The following is a 15,865-nucleotide window of genomic DNA, read 5'->3' on the forward strand; positions in this document are numbered from 1 at the left end:
AGGTAGCTGTGAGCTGCCTAACATGGGTTCTAGCAACCAAACTGAGGCCTCTGGAGGAGGAGTGAGTGCTCTGAACCATTAAGCCACCTCTACAGCCCCACCAAACAAATTTCAGACCTTCATCACCCCAGAAGGAAACACTGCACACTTTAGTCTACACTGCTCACCTCCAAACCTCCCTCCACAAACCTCAAAAAATTATTATTCTAATATATGTCTTTCTGGGTTTACTTCTTAGTAGATTGGAATATTAAAATACATAATGTTCTTTATTTAGCTTCCTTAACTCAGTGCAAAATTCTCAGTATTTAACCACATATTAAACAGCATTCTATTTCTTTTATATTTGTTTCTTACTATCAAGTAATGTACCAGTGATGAGTAAGTCATACCAAACATTCATAAACTGAAAAACATTTTGAGTGTTTCAACTCTTAGTGCCAAAATAATGCTTCTCTGAAGCTTCATTTACAGTCCTTACAGACATATTTTTATTTTTCTTGAGTATATATCTGTAAGTGAGATTGCTAAATCACATGGTAAGTCTGTGAAGGAATTATCAATGAAAGGTTCAATCCCCACTATTAATGATCTCAAAACAAAAAAGAGAGATTAATGATTACCCTGTCAATTCCTCACACCCTCAGCATCACGACATCATCACCTCATCATCCTTTTTGCACTTTTACATTTACATTTTTCTGTGTATTCAAATAGGGGGTGCTTCCATTAGAAAGCAGAGGTAACACAACAAGTTAGTGATGTCACCTCTCTTCTCTCAACATCTGGATCCTTTGTATCAAACCCAGGTTGCCAAGCTTAATGGTAAGTGCTTCTAACCATTGAGCCATATTACCAGCTTCCATTTCTAACTATCTCAATTGTGATCAATTTTAGCAATACATAGAGAGGGAATAGTAAATGACCATCTATGTGGCCAATATCAACTGATAGTCATGAGTGTTTTGTTAAAAGTATCTCACTTTAATCATGATCTGTCTTTTAAATTCCTTTTGATCCACACAAAAACAGTGAGACAAAATCAGATTGTTGATCTTGGCAACTTCCCCAAGGACTAGATCATGAAACTTTGTGGTGTGGATTTGGGGACACACCTTGTCTGGAGCATCTCACTCTGCCTACTCTGCTGTGCCTGGTGGCCATGCCTTAGCCAGGCAGCAGTGTTTCTCCCTGTTTTCAGCAAGATGATGTAGCACTTGGGGATGAAGATGCCACCCAGAAGGCCAGCAGTGGAGGCCAGGATGGAGAAGATCTCTACAGCCACAGTGGACTTGCCCCGGGCACTGTGGTACAGGGGCAGGAAGGCTGTCCAGACACTGCAGAAGAGCAGCATGCTGAAGGTCAGGAACTTAGTCTCATTGAAGACATCTGGCAGGCCCCTGGCCAGAAAGGCCACAGAGAAGGTACCCACTGCCAGGAAACCCAAGTAGCCCAGCACACAGAAGAAGATGGTGCCAGAACCCTCCTGGCACTGGATGACAATGTGCTGGGGCTCCGAGACCATATCTCTGTCTGGGAATGGTGGGGAGGTGGCCAGCCAGACCCCACAAAGAACAACCTGCATGAAGGAAGCAATAAGGACCACTGAGGTGGAAGCCCCGGGGCTCAGGCATACCCGGATCCTGTCCCCTGGCCTGGTGACCCTGAAGGCCAGGACCACTGTGAGAGTCTTGGCCAGAACAGAGGACACAGCCACCGTGAACACCACAGCAAAGGTGGTCTGACGGAGGAGGCACGTCAAGACACTGGGTCGCCCAAGGAACAGCAAGGCACACAGGGCACAGAGGCAAAGAGAGAGCAGGAGTAAGTAGCTGAGACTTCTGTTGTTCGCCCTGACCACAGGGCTGTCTCTGTGCTTCAGGAACACTCCCAGAGCCAGGACAGCCAGACCAGCCAGGAGGAGTGCCACCAAAGCCAGCATGAATCCCAGAGGTTCCTCAAAGGCCAGGAAGATCTCTGTCCTGGGCAAGCAACGGTCTCTCATGTGGCTCGAGTACTGCTCCTTGGGGCACAGAAGACAGCTCTTCATGTCTATGGGAGACACACAGACACCATTTCTGCAACACTAAATGAACTACACCAGCTCTGAAGGAAGGCGTCCCAAGCACTAAGTGCTCTTACAGCCTTTCCATCAAGTCATGTTTTTATGATTTATTCCTGGTGACCAGGGCTGGAATGGCTCGTATTAGAGGTAGAGGCACAGAGGGGGAAATTGAACTCCTAAGTCTTCTTCCATAACCTCTCAAGTGCTGTGATTATAGGCCTACACCACTATACCTAATTTATGTGAGTTTGTGTATAAGCATGTTTATGTGTGAACACAAGTATTTGAGTGGATGAACATGCATGTGGAAACCAGAGATGATCAGATATTGTTTCTCAGTCATTTCCCTCACCTTATTTTTCTAATCAAGCTTATTTGTATATTTTGGTATGTGTATGTTTGCATGGGCTCAAGTATGTCAAGGTGTGCAAGTGGAGGTCAGTACAACTGTCAGGAATTTAGAGCTCACCTTCTTCCATGTGGGTTTCAGGAACTGAATTCAAGCTCCCAGGCTAGTCAAGGAGTGCATTAACTGATGAGCCATTTCACCAGCCTCGAAAATGTACTATTTTCTTTTAAAGTTACTTGTTTTACTTTACCTGCTGAAGTTGTGGTCTGTACATTTTCATAGACTGCAGAAGATTTCATCATTTGCCCTGAACTAGAGTTACAGATGGTGTGATCTAACACTCCTAACCACTGAGCCACCCTCTCAGCTTACTCTTCACTTTAGTTTTTGAGACAGGATCTCTCATTGAACCTGGACATCACTGAGTTGACTACTCTGACCGCCACAATCCTAAAGATCCTCCCTTCTGTCTCTGTCTCCTAAGTACTGGGAATACAGGAATGTGCCACCACACCTGGTCTCCTATGTGAGTTTTTAATGGGTCATTTCTTCCCAATAGTAGCAGTAACTGATTATATTCACAAATGTTTTAGACTGAGCTGTGAAACCAAAATTTATATGAAGTCCTACCCATCAGCATCTATAAAGGAACTGGATTTTGCCATAAGTAAAATGGAGATGATGTAATAAAGGTTAAATGAGGTCACCAGGATAGATACTAATACCAACATGGCTGCTAACCTAATAAAAAGGGGGAGTTTTAGCTGGGTGTGGTTACACATGACTTTACTCTCAGCACTTGAGAGGCAGAGGCAGGTCGATTTGTATCAGTTCAGGGTCATATTGGTCAATAGAGTGAGTTCTAAGCAAGCCAGGGCTGCATAATGAGGCATTGTTTCAAAGCCAAACAACAAGCAAAGATAGATAGATAGATAGATAGATAGATAGATAGATAGATAGATAGATAGACAGATACATAGATAAATAGATAGATACATAGATAGATACATAGGTAGGTAGACAGACAGGCAGACAGACAAATAGATAGATGATAGATAGATAGATAGATAGATAGATAGATAGATAGATAGATAGATAGATAGATAGATAAATTACCTCAAAATGAGAGCACACAGAAAGAGGATGACTCCACCAGGGCAAGAATAGGACTCAGACAAAATCAACCCTGATGAAAACTTGACTTTGCATTTTCAGCCTTCAGAATTATACAGGCATAAGTTCTATAGATCAAACAGCCACTGTGAATATGGTGGTCAGTTGCCATTCAGTCTCTAGGATGAATCCCACAAATACAGAAGAACAAATAAGTAACAAAAGGACAACCACCATGCAATTCCACTTCCAGGAGGTTTAAACAGTAACTGAAATCCATCAACATGCGCAAAAGCCAGGGTTGTGATTACAGGACCACTTGAAGCTTGTGGAGTAAGTAGCTTATGCCTGTTTCTTGACTGGATCCAAAGGATGTGTAGTGTTTGCTAGAGGAGAATTCACTATGCTGCCTAATTTTGTCTGTGTACTTCTCTATCTCAATAAAGCATTTACCTAAGAACAACTGTAAGACTATAGTTCTGGCTGGTGTTCCACAGGAAAGCAAAGGCTTGCAACATCAGTGGAGGGGTGTGGTGGATTGACCGAGGCTGGCCCCCATAGTCTCGTGTATTTGAATGTTTGGTTAGGAGTTGGTGGATTGTTGGGGTTGGATTGGGAGGTGTAACATTGTTGGATGTGATATTTTGAAAGTTGAAATTCCCACACCAGGACCCATGTCTACCTCCCTGCCTTCCTGCTGCCTTTGGATCATAAGGTAAGCTCTCAGCTGGTGCTGGGCCACCATGCCTGCCTGCCTGAGGCCATACTTCCTGCCATGATAGTGACAGACTGAAACTCTAAGTAGGCCACTAGTTAAATGCTTTTCTTTTAGAAGCTGCCTTGGTCATGGTGTCTCTTCACAGCAGTAGAACAGTAACAAAGACAATGGACAGATCCAAGAGGCTCACAGTGCCCTCTTGACCCCCCTCCCCAGATTCCAGCTCCACATGCCCTTACCTCTTTGGTCTGCAAACTGTCCCTCTGGGCAGGGACTGCAATCAAAGCAGCAGTGTGGGGCTCCCAGCCTGGGCACTTGGCTGAACCCTGGAAGGCAGCTTTCACTACAGACAGAGCTGGGCACCTAGTAACAGTGAGCACAGTGTCACCAGGGACTCCAGGAATACAGATGCTTGACTCAGCCTGAGAACCAGAACAGAAGAGTTGCCTCACAGAACTCTAGATGAAATGCCTTTCAGAAAACATATCTATCCCAGCAGATGTCAGATGGGAGATGTACCTTCGAGTGTAAACAAGGAAGGGCTACATCTGGCTTACTTAGCTAAGGGATTCAAAAACATAGCTAAACAGCTTGATGTGTTGTCTTTCCAGACTTTCTGGGGCTCCTATATCAACAACTAAAGGTATTTGGGCAGGACAGAGGGCTCGGTGGTTCAGAGTACAGGCTGCTCTTCCAGAGGAACAGGGTTCAATTGCCAGCACCCAGATAGCAGCTCACACTATAACTCCAGCACCCAGATAGCAGCTCACACTATAACTCCAGTTCTAGAGGATCTGGTGCCCTCTACAGCCTCCACAAGCACCAGGCATGCACATACTACACAAGTATACATGCTTGGAAAGCTCCATACATGTAAACAAAACTTGAAAAACAACAGTAAGTATTGGCAGACATTAAGAAGTGCTACAGTATTGTCAGGTCATTTTTGCTGGTGAATCAATATCATTCAGAGAAAAATCTCTTGTGAGGCAAACAGCATAGCCAGTTATAACTGACTGACCCATCCAGAGCTGCATCAACTAAATACACAAGTAGAGATGAGGAGCCCTGGACTTAGAATTGCCCCGTCACTTTAACACATTAGGACAAGACTTATCACTGCAGTCAGGCAACTCACTTGAAGATCCTCCTTCAAATGAACCATCATTTTGCTCCCCAAAGAGATCTGAGGATCTATTATGCCCACATGAACCAAGTGAAATGCACCCTCAGGGGTCTTCTGCCCTTGGAAAATGTCAAATTTTGTCACCAAATCTCCATTGGCATCAAACATAATCTTGATTCCATCAGGAGTCTTGAAGTGCACCTTCCTGAGGGCAAGAAGCAGCTGAAGAAGGAAGGGAGACATTGTACACTGGCAAGGACCAGTTCAGAGTCTTGTCTAAAATGCAACATTCCATTCACCTTTGCAATGATAAAGGGTCATTTCAACCTAGGACAGCACCCTTAGTTAAAAGGGAGATAAAAGACCTGTGATAGTTTCAGAATAACAAATATGATGAGTTATAATTAATTAAAATTTCATAATACTTAATCAAGACAATTATTAATCCTAGCATTTTGCCTGTGTGTGTTTGTGTGTGTGTGTGTGTGTGTGTGTGTGTGTGTGTGTGTGTGTGTGTGTGTGTGTGCAGCTCATTCATATTGAGTAATCCAGAGAACAACTCTCAAGAATGTTCTCTCCTGCTGCCATGTGGGACACAGGAATCGAACTTATACTTGGGGACAAGTGCCTTTAACCACTAGGCCACCTCAACAGCCTTAAAATTAAACCCAAATACATGACAATGTGGTTCCTGCTCCAGGGTCTCATTTGGCTGTGCACTACTGTCCTCAGTCTTCCCATCACACTCAGTAGACTCCAAATCCAACAAGACTTCCACGGACTTCCCCAGCTCACCTAGACCACCCATTCACTCCAACCAGTCTCCCATTATTCATCAGTCCCACCCTTGATGCTCTTCTATTTGCCTCCATTCTAGGGTCTTGACACATGATGTCCCTGCCACCTGCAATGTAATCACATCAGCTTGTCTAGAACTCAGATATTTCTTCATAAAAGGAACTTTTCCAGCATTTCACTTCTCTTCACTCATTCCTCACTCCGTCTACTTTAAATCTTCTCCATACAGTATGCACACACTTACCACCACATTTATATCTGTTTTGTGCTGTGTAGTCCTGGTTGGCCTTGAATTCAGGATTCTGTGATCTCAACCTCCTGTGTGCTAGCCTAACAGGCATAGGCCACCAAGCCAGGCCCCATGTAATTTGTAATCTGTTACTCTCAGCCAAAAATCCAACAACCATCACTGTGCATCTTGTTGATAACCACATGTACATTCACCAGGCACACAGTAGAGATTCAGGTCATCTCAGTGAAGGTGATGAAAATATACCCTCTCTGCGGTCACCACTCTCTTTAGTTACCTCACCAGTGAGCAACATTTCTTCCAAGGGCCTCCTTACATATCTGGGCCTATGCTACCCTGAATGTATTTGAGAAGACTGATAGATAGATAGATAGATAGATAGATAGATAGATAGATAGATAGATAGATAGATAGATGATAGATAGATGATAGATAGATAGATAGATAGATAGATAGATAGATAGATAGATAGATAGATAGATAGATAGATGATAGATAGAGAGATAGGCTGGTGCCAGGAATACCAAAGTGCATTATATATGTATATGAACTTAATCGCTAATATTTTAAAACAGAATAATAAGTGAGAACTTTGAGGTGGCTCAGGGATTAAAACATTTGAGGATTACACAGAGAAAGCACAGTATTTCAGGGGTCAAGGGAAAGGATGGTGGTCTTATAACAGATATAAAAGAAAGAATTTAAACAAGGGGCTGAGGAATGAAATCTCCATAGAAAGATCAGATATTTATTATAGTAGATTAATAAATAATACAGGAGAAGCTTGACATAACAGGTAGTAGGAAATAACTTCACTTATTTTAATTTAGTCAAACTTAAATAGAGACACACTGTCTAACTTTTCTGTAACCATAAGGCTTTATGATACCAATTCTAAGGGAAAAGATATTGAGTTAAAAGAATTGATTTTATCCTAATGTTAGATTTTAGTTCTCATGATATTTGCTGTTCGCTCCTTTTGTTTCTCTACTTTGATATGCTTTTGTAATCATGGAAAACTTTAGAAAATGTATGTACCCTGAAAAGACTTTGTAATCAATAATTAAAGTCTGTGAGGAAATTTAAAAAGAATTTGAGGATTACACCTCAAGTCCCCAGAACCTATCTAATTTTAGGTGGGTGTGGCAGCACATCTGTAATTACGTCCTCAGAAGGTGCAGACAGGAGGAGCGCAGAGAAAGCTGGCTAGCAAGACCAGTCACACCAACAAGTTCTGGGTCTGAACAACAGACCCTGCCCTAAAGAATAAGGTAGAAGAGTGATAGAAGGATGATGTACACATGCGTACACCCCCACCACATGGGCCTGCATGCCAATGCATATGAGCCCATAGACATGTACCACATACTCAAAAAAGGACAAATGAATAAATAACATTTGGTATCTCTTTGAAATTCTGGTTTGTATCATACCTATACTGAAAATCTACAACTGTTCATCAAAGCTCAGTTTTAAGACACTAAAATAAATCTATTTATTGTTATATGAAATTTTAATTTGATTAGGAACTGTGTATTTGCTAAGACAAGTGATGCTACAAGGACTACACTCATCTGAGATCACACACATAACATGGAATCCTTGTCCATGTTCCTTCTAAAATTCCTCTTAGATACAAGTATGAGGAATCCTTGCTTAAGCATACAGTCAGCTTTTCTGTAGCTTAGTCAGAATCAATGTCCTCTTCACCAACCATCCCTGAATTACACACTTCACACATGCCTCTCTCACCTGCCATGGCTGGAAGTCCTGAGAGTCTGTAACTTTCCCATGCTGGTGCCCATGGGTTATCATGTCTTGCAGGGCATGAGCAATGCTGTAGACAGCTGTGTAAGCAGCATCAATTTTACTCACTTCTGGGAGAGCATACTGCTGGTTTTTCAGACTCTCATTCCCAGAGCACAACTGGACACCCTCTGTCACTGTGCTGCTCTGGTGGAGCCATGTACAATCAAAGGTAAACTCCCAAAACTTTTTTATAAACATGTCTTCTGGGGTCTGGCTGGGCCGCAGGTGAGCAAGGAACTCAGGGAAGCCAGTTGCCCTGCTGCTGTGAGGCAGAAGGCCAAATGTGCTGTGAAATACCTGGGAAATGCCTGGAATGGTCAGGGCGAGTGCCATGTGCAGAGTGTCCTTGCTGACCCAGACCTGGCCTGAGACAGGGACATCCAGTAAGCCATACAGGATGAGCTGGAAATTTGCATTGCTTAGGAAAACCAGAACAACCCTGGCTGTGGATTTTTGCATCTTCTGGACAATCTCTTTAATTTTCCCCAAGGACTCATGAGAAGGAACATGGATGGTGTACTCAATGCACACACCAGCTGTGCTCAGCTCCTGAGTGGCCAGAGAGCTGGCCTGCTGCCCAAAATCATCATCATGGGCCAGAATGATCACCCAGGACCACTGAAAGTGAATTATCAGCTGGGTCACTGCAAGAGAGGATGTGAGGTCACTAGTCAGGGTCCGCAGGAAAGATGGGAACTGGATCTTGTCACTGAGGATGGGTAATGAGGACCCATAACTGACCTGTCAAGGAAAAGCCAGGATAGAAGAGTGGATGAGATCTGGACTTAGGCATAGGCTGATGATCTGGTTTAAATGTGGGAAGCAAGGGGATGGAGACATGGTTCAGCAGTTTAGAGTCCTTGTTATTATTACAAAGGACACATGTTCAATTCCCAACACATACCTCAGGTTGTTCACATCTGCCCATAACTCCAGCTCCAGGAAATCTGATACACTCTTCTGGCTTCATCCTGACCATGGCAAAGACTCCAACATATACACATAATCATATATGTATATTAAATTTTAAAACATAAATAATTTTCAGGGAAGGACTTGAGCATCCTGATTTGAGAATTGTGCTGGTTCTCTAAGCAGCATTGTGCCCCTCACTGTCTGATCATCCCTGACACAGCCCTGTGGCTTCTGGAATGAAGCCCAGAACCATAGATTTACCTCCTCTGCTCTCAGCATCTGTCCTTCATCTGCCCTCTAGTATTTCATCCCTGTACCTCAGCTAGGATTGGCCTGACTCTCTGGTTTGCGCACAGCTATTAGGTTGTTAAAATTTAAATTCATGTTTGTGTGTGTGTGTGTGTGTGTGTGTGTGTGTGTGTGTGTGTGTGCGCGCGCGCGCGCGCGCATGTGATGGTGCATATGTAAGGATCACACCAAATTGTTGGAGGTTGTCTTGTGGTAGGAATGATGTGGTGTTGTACCTTTGGGCTTGAGGGGAATGTCTTTCTGTAGGAGGATGTAAAATTTTCTCAAATCAACTGTGGTACTCATCCCACGATAAAAGTCACTGAATTGTTCACCTTAAATGGAGAAATTACCCTTAAGTCACTTCTTAAACCTATGAACTGAAGAGATGATTGTCATATATGACCAACCTTGTGGGAATGACACTGATGGCTGGGTTACCGGGAACATCCAGGGGGTAGATGGGAGCAAGTGGCATGAGCCCAATTGCCTAGACTCAAATTCCAAACACCTACAGCTGGAAGAGCTTACTGATAAGTGTGTGTGTGTGTGTGTGTGTGTGTGTGTGTGTGTGTGTGTGTGTGTGTGTGTGTGTGTTTTCATTTCTCTGTGAGCTGGAAAGATATCTCCTCAGGTAAAGGTGTTTGCCAGCAAGCCTGAAAATCTGAGCTTAATCTCCTAAATCAACATAGTAGAAGAAAAGAACTGACATCTTAAAAATGTCTTCTGACCTCCACAAGGACACCATTGCACTGGTGCTAATTGCACACACACACACACACACATTATTATAAATAAGGGTTGAAAGGATGATACAGTGGATAACAGTACTTGGTGCTCTTTCAGAAGATCTGAGTTCAAAATCCAGCTCCCTTGTGACAGATAAAAAAACATCTGTAATTTCAGTTCTAGGGAATCCAATGCCTTGTTCTGAATGTCCAAGGGCAACCAGGCACACGTGTAATATATATTTGTATAGATACATATATGCACAGATATATATGTGTGTATGAGTGTGATGTGTATGATACACATACAATATATTGATTATGTGATATATGTGAAATATATGTGTGTGCTTATATATACATATATACTTAACATATTTATTATATATTTGAATGCAAAATACATTTACACATTAATAAAAATTGTAAAAATATATTTTTAAATAAAAAAAGGAAATTTTCCACTTATTTCATCATTAAGAGGGATGATAGTTCTCTCTAAACTCTACACATGTAGGAGAACCATGTTGGACATGGAGAATATTTGCAGGGAGACTGGCTCCACAGTAGAGCTGCTCACTACTGTGACCATCACCATCATTTTCACTATCATCAGTAAAGGACTGCACTACATTCAGGAAGGAAGAAGGCTTGAGCAACTCACCTGGGGAAACTTGTACAGTCCCAGAAGTCTGGCCATGGAGACAGACAGGGATGACCTCGTGTCCCCAACCAATGCAGCCTGAGGAGACCCATGCTGGCATGTGTAGTTGGGGATGGGCTCCTCCTGCCTCGTGAGAAAGCTCATTGTCTCATGGAGGGCTCCATGCACTGAGTCCCCAGAGTTTCGAATAGAGAAGCCCAGTGTCACATTGGGCAACAAGTGAGCACTCCTATTAATCTCCTCAATGGCAAAGACGAAACTCTGGGCCACCCGGAAGCCCCAGTTGGAAACGCTGAGGGAAAGAGAAACCCACATTCATCACTCATGATGGGGTAAATGGAACAAGAATAAACAAAGTGACTCAAGGGATACGTGTAAAACCTACATCTCCACAAATACTTATACACAGATGTGCAGAGGCGCACAATTCAGAATACATAAAGGGGAGCCAGGGGGAATGTGGAGACAGTAATCAGAGGGGCAGTTTCAGAAGACAGGAGGAATAGTGAAGATGTAATAAACAATCTGAGTGTAGTGACATCATGTTGGGAGCCAATTATCGCTGTTTGTTGTGGCAAGGGTGTGTGGGTTCACTCGGATCCATAGAAAGAAGAATCAGAGACATCTTAAAAATGAATTTACCCTTTGGTGGCTTCAGGAGGGTTCAGTCTCAAAGGACTGAAGCACTTTCCCTTCACAAAGGGCATTTTTATTTTCTCTCTATTTACACTTTAGCCAGTTAATTTCCGCACCTTCAAAGCAACCTGAAAGGAGCTCCCAAATATAAAATGCCAACTGCAAATTCCTTGATTTCTCAGGTACCACGGTGTTCTGGGTTTTCTGAACCAAGTTTTGCATAGGCCTTTGATCTTTGGGAGCCTCCCAGAGGAGATTCACATAGGGCAATAAGAGAAACAAAAGGTGTTGGTTAAACAAAGGGTGGATTAGGGCTAGGTGCTGCTCTCCAGAGCCAGGCCAAGAGTAGCTCAGCAGGAATGCAGCCACAACTTAATCCCAGCACTCAGGAGGCAGAGGCAGGTGGATCTTCCTGAGTTAGAGACTAGCATGGATTACATAGCCAGACCCAGGAACCAGAGCTGCATACAGAATCTCTGTGTCATGAAAACAAAGTAAAAACCTATTGCATTGTATAGTTGGTTACAATTTATAGCAACTAACATCTATTTCAGAAGTACTGAATCCAAGAGCCAGAAGACAGGGAGAAGAGATATGAAATACTGTCTTTAGGGCATGACTCAGACATTACAGACATGTGAGCATGTCAACAGCCAAGCATGCATTAGAAAATTCCTTGTGTGGCCCTACTCTCCCCTGATGAGCTACTGTCAACTAATGTATTTTGAGGAATAGACATTCATTGCCTTCAGTCATGTAAGGAACAGGTGAATCCACCAAGCTTCAGTGGACAGTTCCAAACTGGCAATTGGTTAAAATCAGTAGGTCACAAAATAAAATAGCATGAATGTGGGAAAGTGACCTCTGAGAAGGAGAAGGGAATTTCAAGTGTGGAAGGAAGAGAAGAGAGTCTGGGGAAATGAGAACAAACAAAATGAACTATATAAATGCATGTAACCATCAAAGAACAGAAATCCACCTGATGCTGTTATATTTTAATTTATTTTTAAACATAACATCAAGAGTAGATTTGTTATTTTTTGAGGCCAAGACTTCATATCACCCAGTATAACCTCACATTCACTATATAACTTAGAATGATATTGAACTCCTTTTACATGTATGTAGTATGCACATATGGATAAGAGAGAAGTTGACTTCTTGTATCATCTTCAACCATGCTCTGCACATCTCTGTGTGTGTGTGTGTGTGTGTGTGTGTGTGTGTGTGTGTGTGTGTGTGTGTGTGTGTATGGCAGAGTTGGTATTGTATTGTGTGCATGGTGTATCCCTGTGGAGGGTAAAGGCTGATGGAATGTCAGGATATCTTTCTCAATTGATCTCCACCTTTTAAAGAACATTATTCTGTTTTCAGTGTATATAATGTGTCTGTAGACCAAAACATGTTACAACACATAGAGGTCAGGAAACAACTATGTGAATCCATTCTCTTCTTCCAGCTTTATGTGGGTTTCAGGCAGGGTTCAGGTCATCCATAAGACTTGCATGCCGAGGCCGGGCGGTGGTGGCGCACGCCTTTAATCCCAGCACTTGGGAGGCAGAGCCAGGTGGATCTCTGTGAGTTCGAGGCCAGCCTGGACTACCAAGTGAGTCCCAGGAAAGGCGCAAAGCTACACAGAGAAACCCTGTCTCGAAAACCAAAAAAAAAAAAAAAAAAAAAAAAAAAAAAAAAAAAAAAAAAAAAAAAAAGACTTGCATGCCGAGCACTTTACCCCACAAGGCATCTCAAGGGCCCCTCTTAACTTCCTTTTTTGAGACAGGTTAATTCACTGAACCTGGACTTCATCCATTCAGATAGGCTGGCCGGCCAGTGACCTTTGGAATCTGCCTGCCTCACTGTTCCTAACCAGGGTTACAGATGCTCAACATGCAAGGCTTTCACATGGATGCTGGAAATTCAAACTCAGGTCTTCAGGCTTGCACAGCAGACAGGACACCAACACAGGAATTTCCTCATCCCCAAAGACCTTCAATATTGGATTCTCCTGTCTCCACTCCCACATTAGATTTTAAATGTTCACATCACCAAAAAATAAGTATACAAAGTGATGTGTTTCTGGTGGATTGATTAAATATTCTATATTGTATACATTCATTAAAATATATCTGTATACCTAATACATACATACAATTATTACCTGATGGCTTAAAAAGCAACATGGGATCCAGGTATGATGGTACACACTTGTGATTCCAGCACTCAGGTTGTGGAGGCAGCAAAATAGTGAGTTTTAGGCTAGCATCACCTACACAAATAGACCCTCTCTCAAAAAAGAAAAAATACTCAAGGACAAGTCATTGTGATCTCTGTGTTGGTGGCTCATGCTTGTAATCCTGTGTTTGAAGGGCTAGTTTAAACAACACAAGGAGTTCCAGACTAGTTGGAACACAAAGTAGGATACTGCCTCAAAAAAAGTAACAAAAATGATGATAAATGTGAACAATCAATAGTAAAAATCTCTTGCATTTGTAGCTGATTACAAAATGATGCTAGTTACTGTAGAAAATACTGGGATTTTTTTGTTTTTGATTTTGGGAATTTTTTGGTTTCAGTTTGTTTGTTTTGTTATGTTTTAGGGGGGTTGGTTGTTTTTGGAAGGGGGTTTGTCTTTTTTGGGGGTTTTCGGGACAGGGTTTCTCTGTGTTATTTTGGTGCCTCTCCTGAATCTCCTCTGTAGACCAGGCTGGCCTCGAACTCACAGAGATCTGCCTGGCTCTGGCGAACAAGTGCTGGAATTAACATTGCCGCCAAGCTAGAAAATACTCTGAACTCTTTTTCACTCCGGTCTCATTATGCACCCCTATCTTGGCTAAAACTAATAATGCTCCTGCCTCAGCTACCTGAGGGCTAGGAGTGTAGCCATATGCCCTATGCTCAGTCATTGCAGCAACAAAATACCAATAAAGCTAAATACAAACATTTAAAAGCCAAATAATATCCCAAATGCTTGTTTTAAAAATTACTGCGAGCAACATTATCTTGAGAAAGCTGGGACAAAAATATCCTAAAGTGGGACTGTGGATGACTAAGTTCATAAGTTTTATCCTGAGCACCTAAGGAACTGAGTTGGTGATATGGTCCAATCATCTCAACACTCAGAAGGTGGATGAAGGAGGATCAGAAATTTAAGGTCATCTTCCACTACCTATTGAATTGAAGGCTTACGAGTCTTAAAAAGATATAACAAGCAAAAGGAATATAGTACAGAGGAATCAGGGAGGCTCATAAATAATGTAAATGTATTACTTACACACTAACCCATTCAGCAAACACACCTACCTAGACATCACTTTAGGAACCAAGCATATACAAAAGAATCAAGAAATGTCCCCTAGCTGGTAGAGCACATACATTAAAGACAGTACATGAGCAGCCTATATTTCAGTCTGGTATAAACAAGAAAGACAGACAGACAGAAGTGATGTAGAAGGAGAGCACCAGAGATACTGCATGTAAACACAGAGAAAACTGGTGGCTATCTAGCTGGGATTCTGAGAATCAACCCTTATCCAAGGCTACAAACAAGCTTGTAAAGCTGCTTCGGGATTTCAGAGATTCCTAGCCTACATCCAGCTCTTACCTTGAAACCAGAAGCCCAGATGGTGGGGCAGTGAAGTCAGACAAGTTACCAATTGAGAGGTCAAAGATGGAGAAGCTGCCCCCCACTATTACATCTCCAGGACGATCAAAGCGAGGCCTCTGACTCGGCAACAGCCAGGCTCTTGGTGCAGAAAAGGCAGACCCAGAGAAACAGCCAAAGAGAACAGGAAGGAGAGTACACAGCCACATGCCTGCTGGGGGCCAGACAGTCAGTGACAGGACAGCCCCACATGGGGCAGTGGCTAGCAGTGAAGGGGGCTTTTATCTGGGAGACTGCCCTTGATCAAGGACCTCAGGCTAAAACCCACTGGGAGCTCTAGGCTTGCAGGCTGTGGGGAGAAGTGGTGGAGGTGGGTGGCCACTAAATCCCAGAGTCATTAGGAGTTTTATCCCCTTCTCCTGAGGCTTTGTGGCCTCTCTGCATCCAAGGTCACAGCTCTGGGCATCATCTGCAGACTACAGGAAGGGTGACAACAGGTCTGATTGTCTCCTGGGGGACTTGCAAGTGCAGGATCAGCTGTGCTCAGGGCACTGTTTTGTAGACAAGACCCAGGTATGTACAAGAAGCAAATACCTGAGTAGCTAAAATAAAATATTTCTTTCACACTCTATGTTCTGAGTGATCTTTGCTATTCTTTAAGGAATTTTTAGAGTGGTTTATCATGGATAATTTGGACATACAAACAACCAATCAGTAGAAAACAACAAATATCCATGTCTTTGTAGAGTCGTGAGAAATCCTCCCAAATGACTGAGCCATTCTTCTGTCATTTGAAAACAGATCC

General features: G+C 42.8%; 1 protein-coding gene across 1 annotated transcript; it reads right to left on the reverse strand.

Moving 5' to 3' along the window:
* Positions 1 to 1,075: 1,075 nt before the first annotated feature.
* LOC102924758 (vomeronasal type-2 receptor 26-like) lies at positions 1,076 to 15,269 on the reverse strand. Its single transcript, XM_042270203.2, has 6 exons — positions 15,061 to 15,269; positions 10,824 to 11,115; positions 8,172 to 8,969; positions 5,384 to 5,593; positions 4,485 to 4,608; positions 1,076 to 2,052 (listed from the first exon to the last, which is right to left on the reverse strand). The coding sequence occupies exons 1-6, from the start codon at positions 15,267 to 15,269 to the stop codon at positions 1,076 to 1,078; spliced, it is 2,610 nt and encodes an 869-aa protein (XP_042126137.2).
* Between the last annotated feature and the right edge of the window lie 596 nt (positions 15,270 to 15,865).

The sequence above is a fragment of the Peromyscus maniculatus genome, chromosome 1 (genome assembly GCF_049852395.1).
Source record: "Peromyscus maniculatus bairdii isolate BWxNUB_F1_BW_parent chromosome 1, HU_Pman_BW_mat_3.1, whole genome shotgun sequence".
NCBI classification, from domain to species: Eukaryota; Metazoa; Chordata; class Mammalia; order Rodentia; family Cricetidae; genus Peromyscus; species Peromyscus maniculatus.

Bases quoted from the DNA above. Each gene is read 5' to 3' on its own strand.
- LOC102924758 (XM_042270203.2), bottom strand. From the start codon at position 15,269: ATGTGGCTGTGTACTCTCCTTCCTGTTCTCTTTGGCTGTTTCTCTGGG. The intron at 8,970-10,823 runs GTGAGTTGCTCA...TTTCCTTGACAG, and splicing joins GACTGTACAAGTTTCCCCAG to GTCAGTTATGGGTCCTCATT. The intron at 2,053-4,484 runs GTAAGGGCATGT...TGTCTCCCATAG, and splicing joins ACAGTTTGCAGACCAAAGAG to ACATGAAGAGCTGTCTTCTG.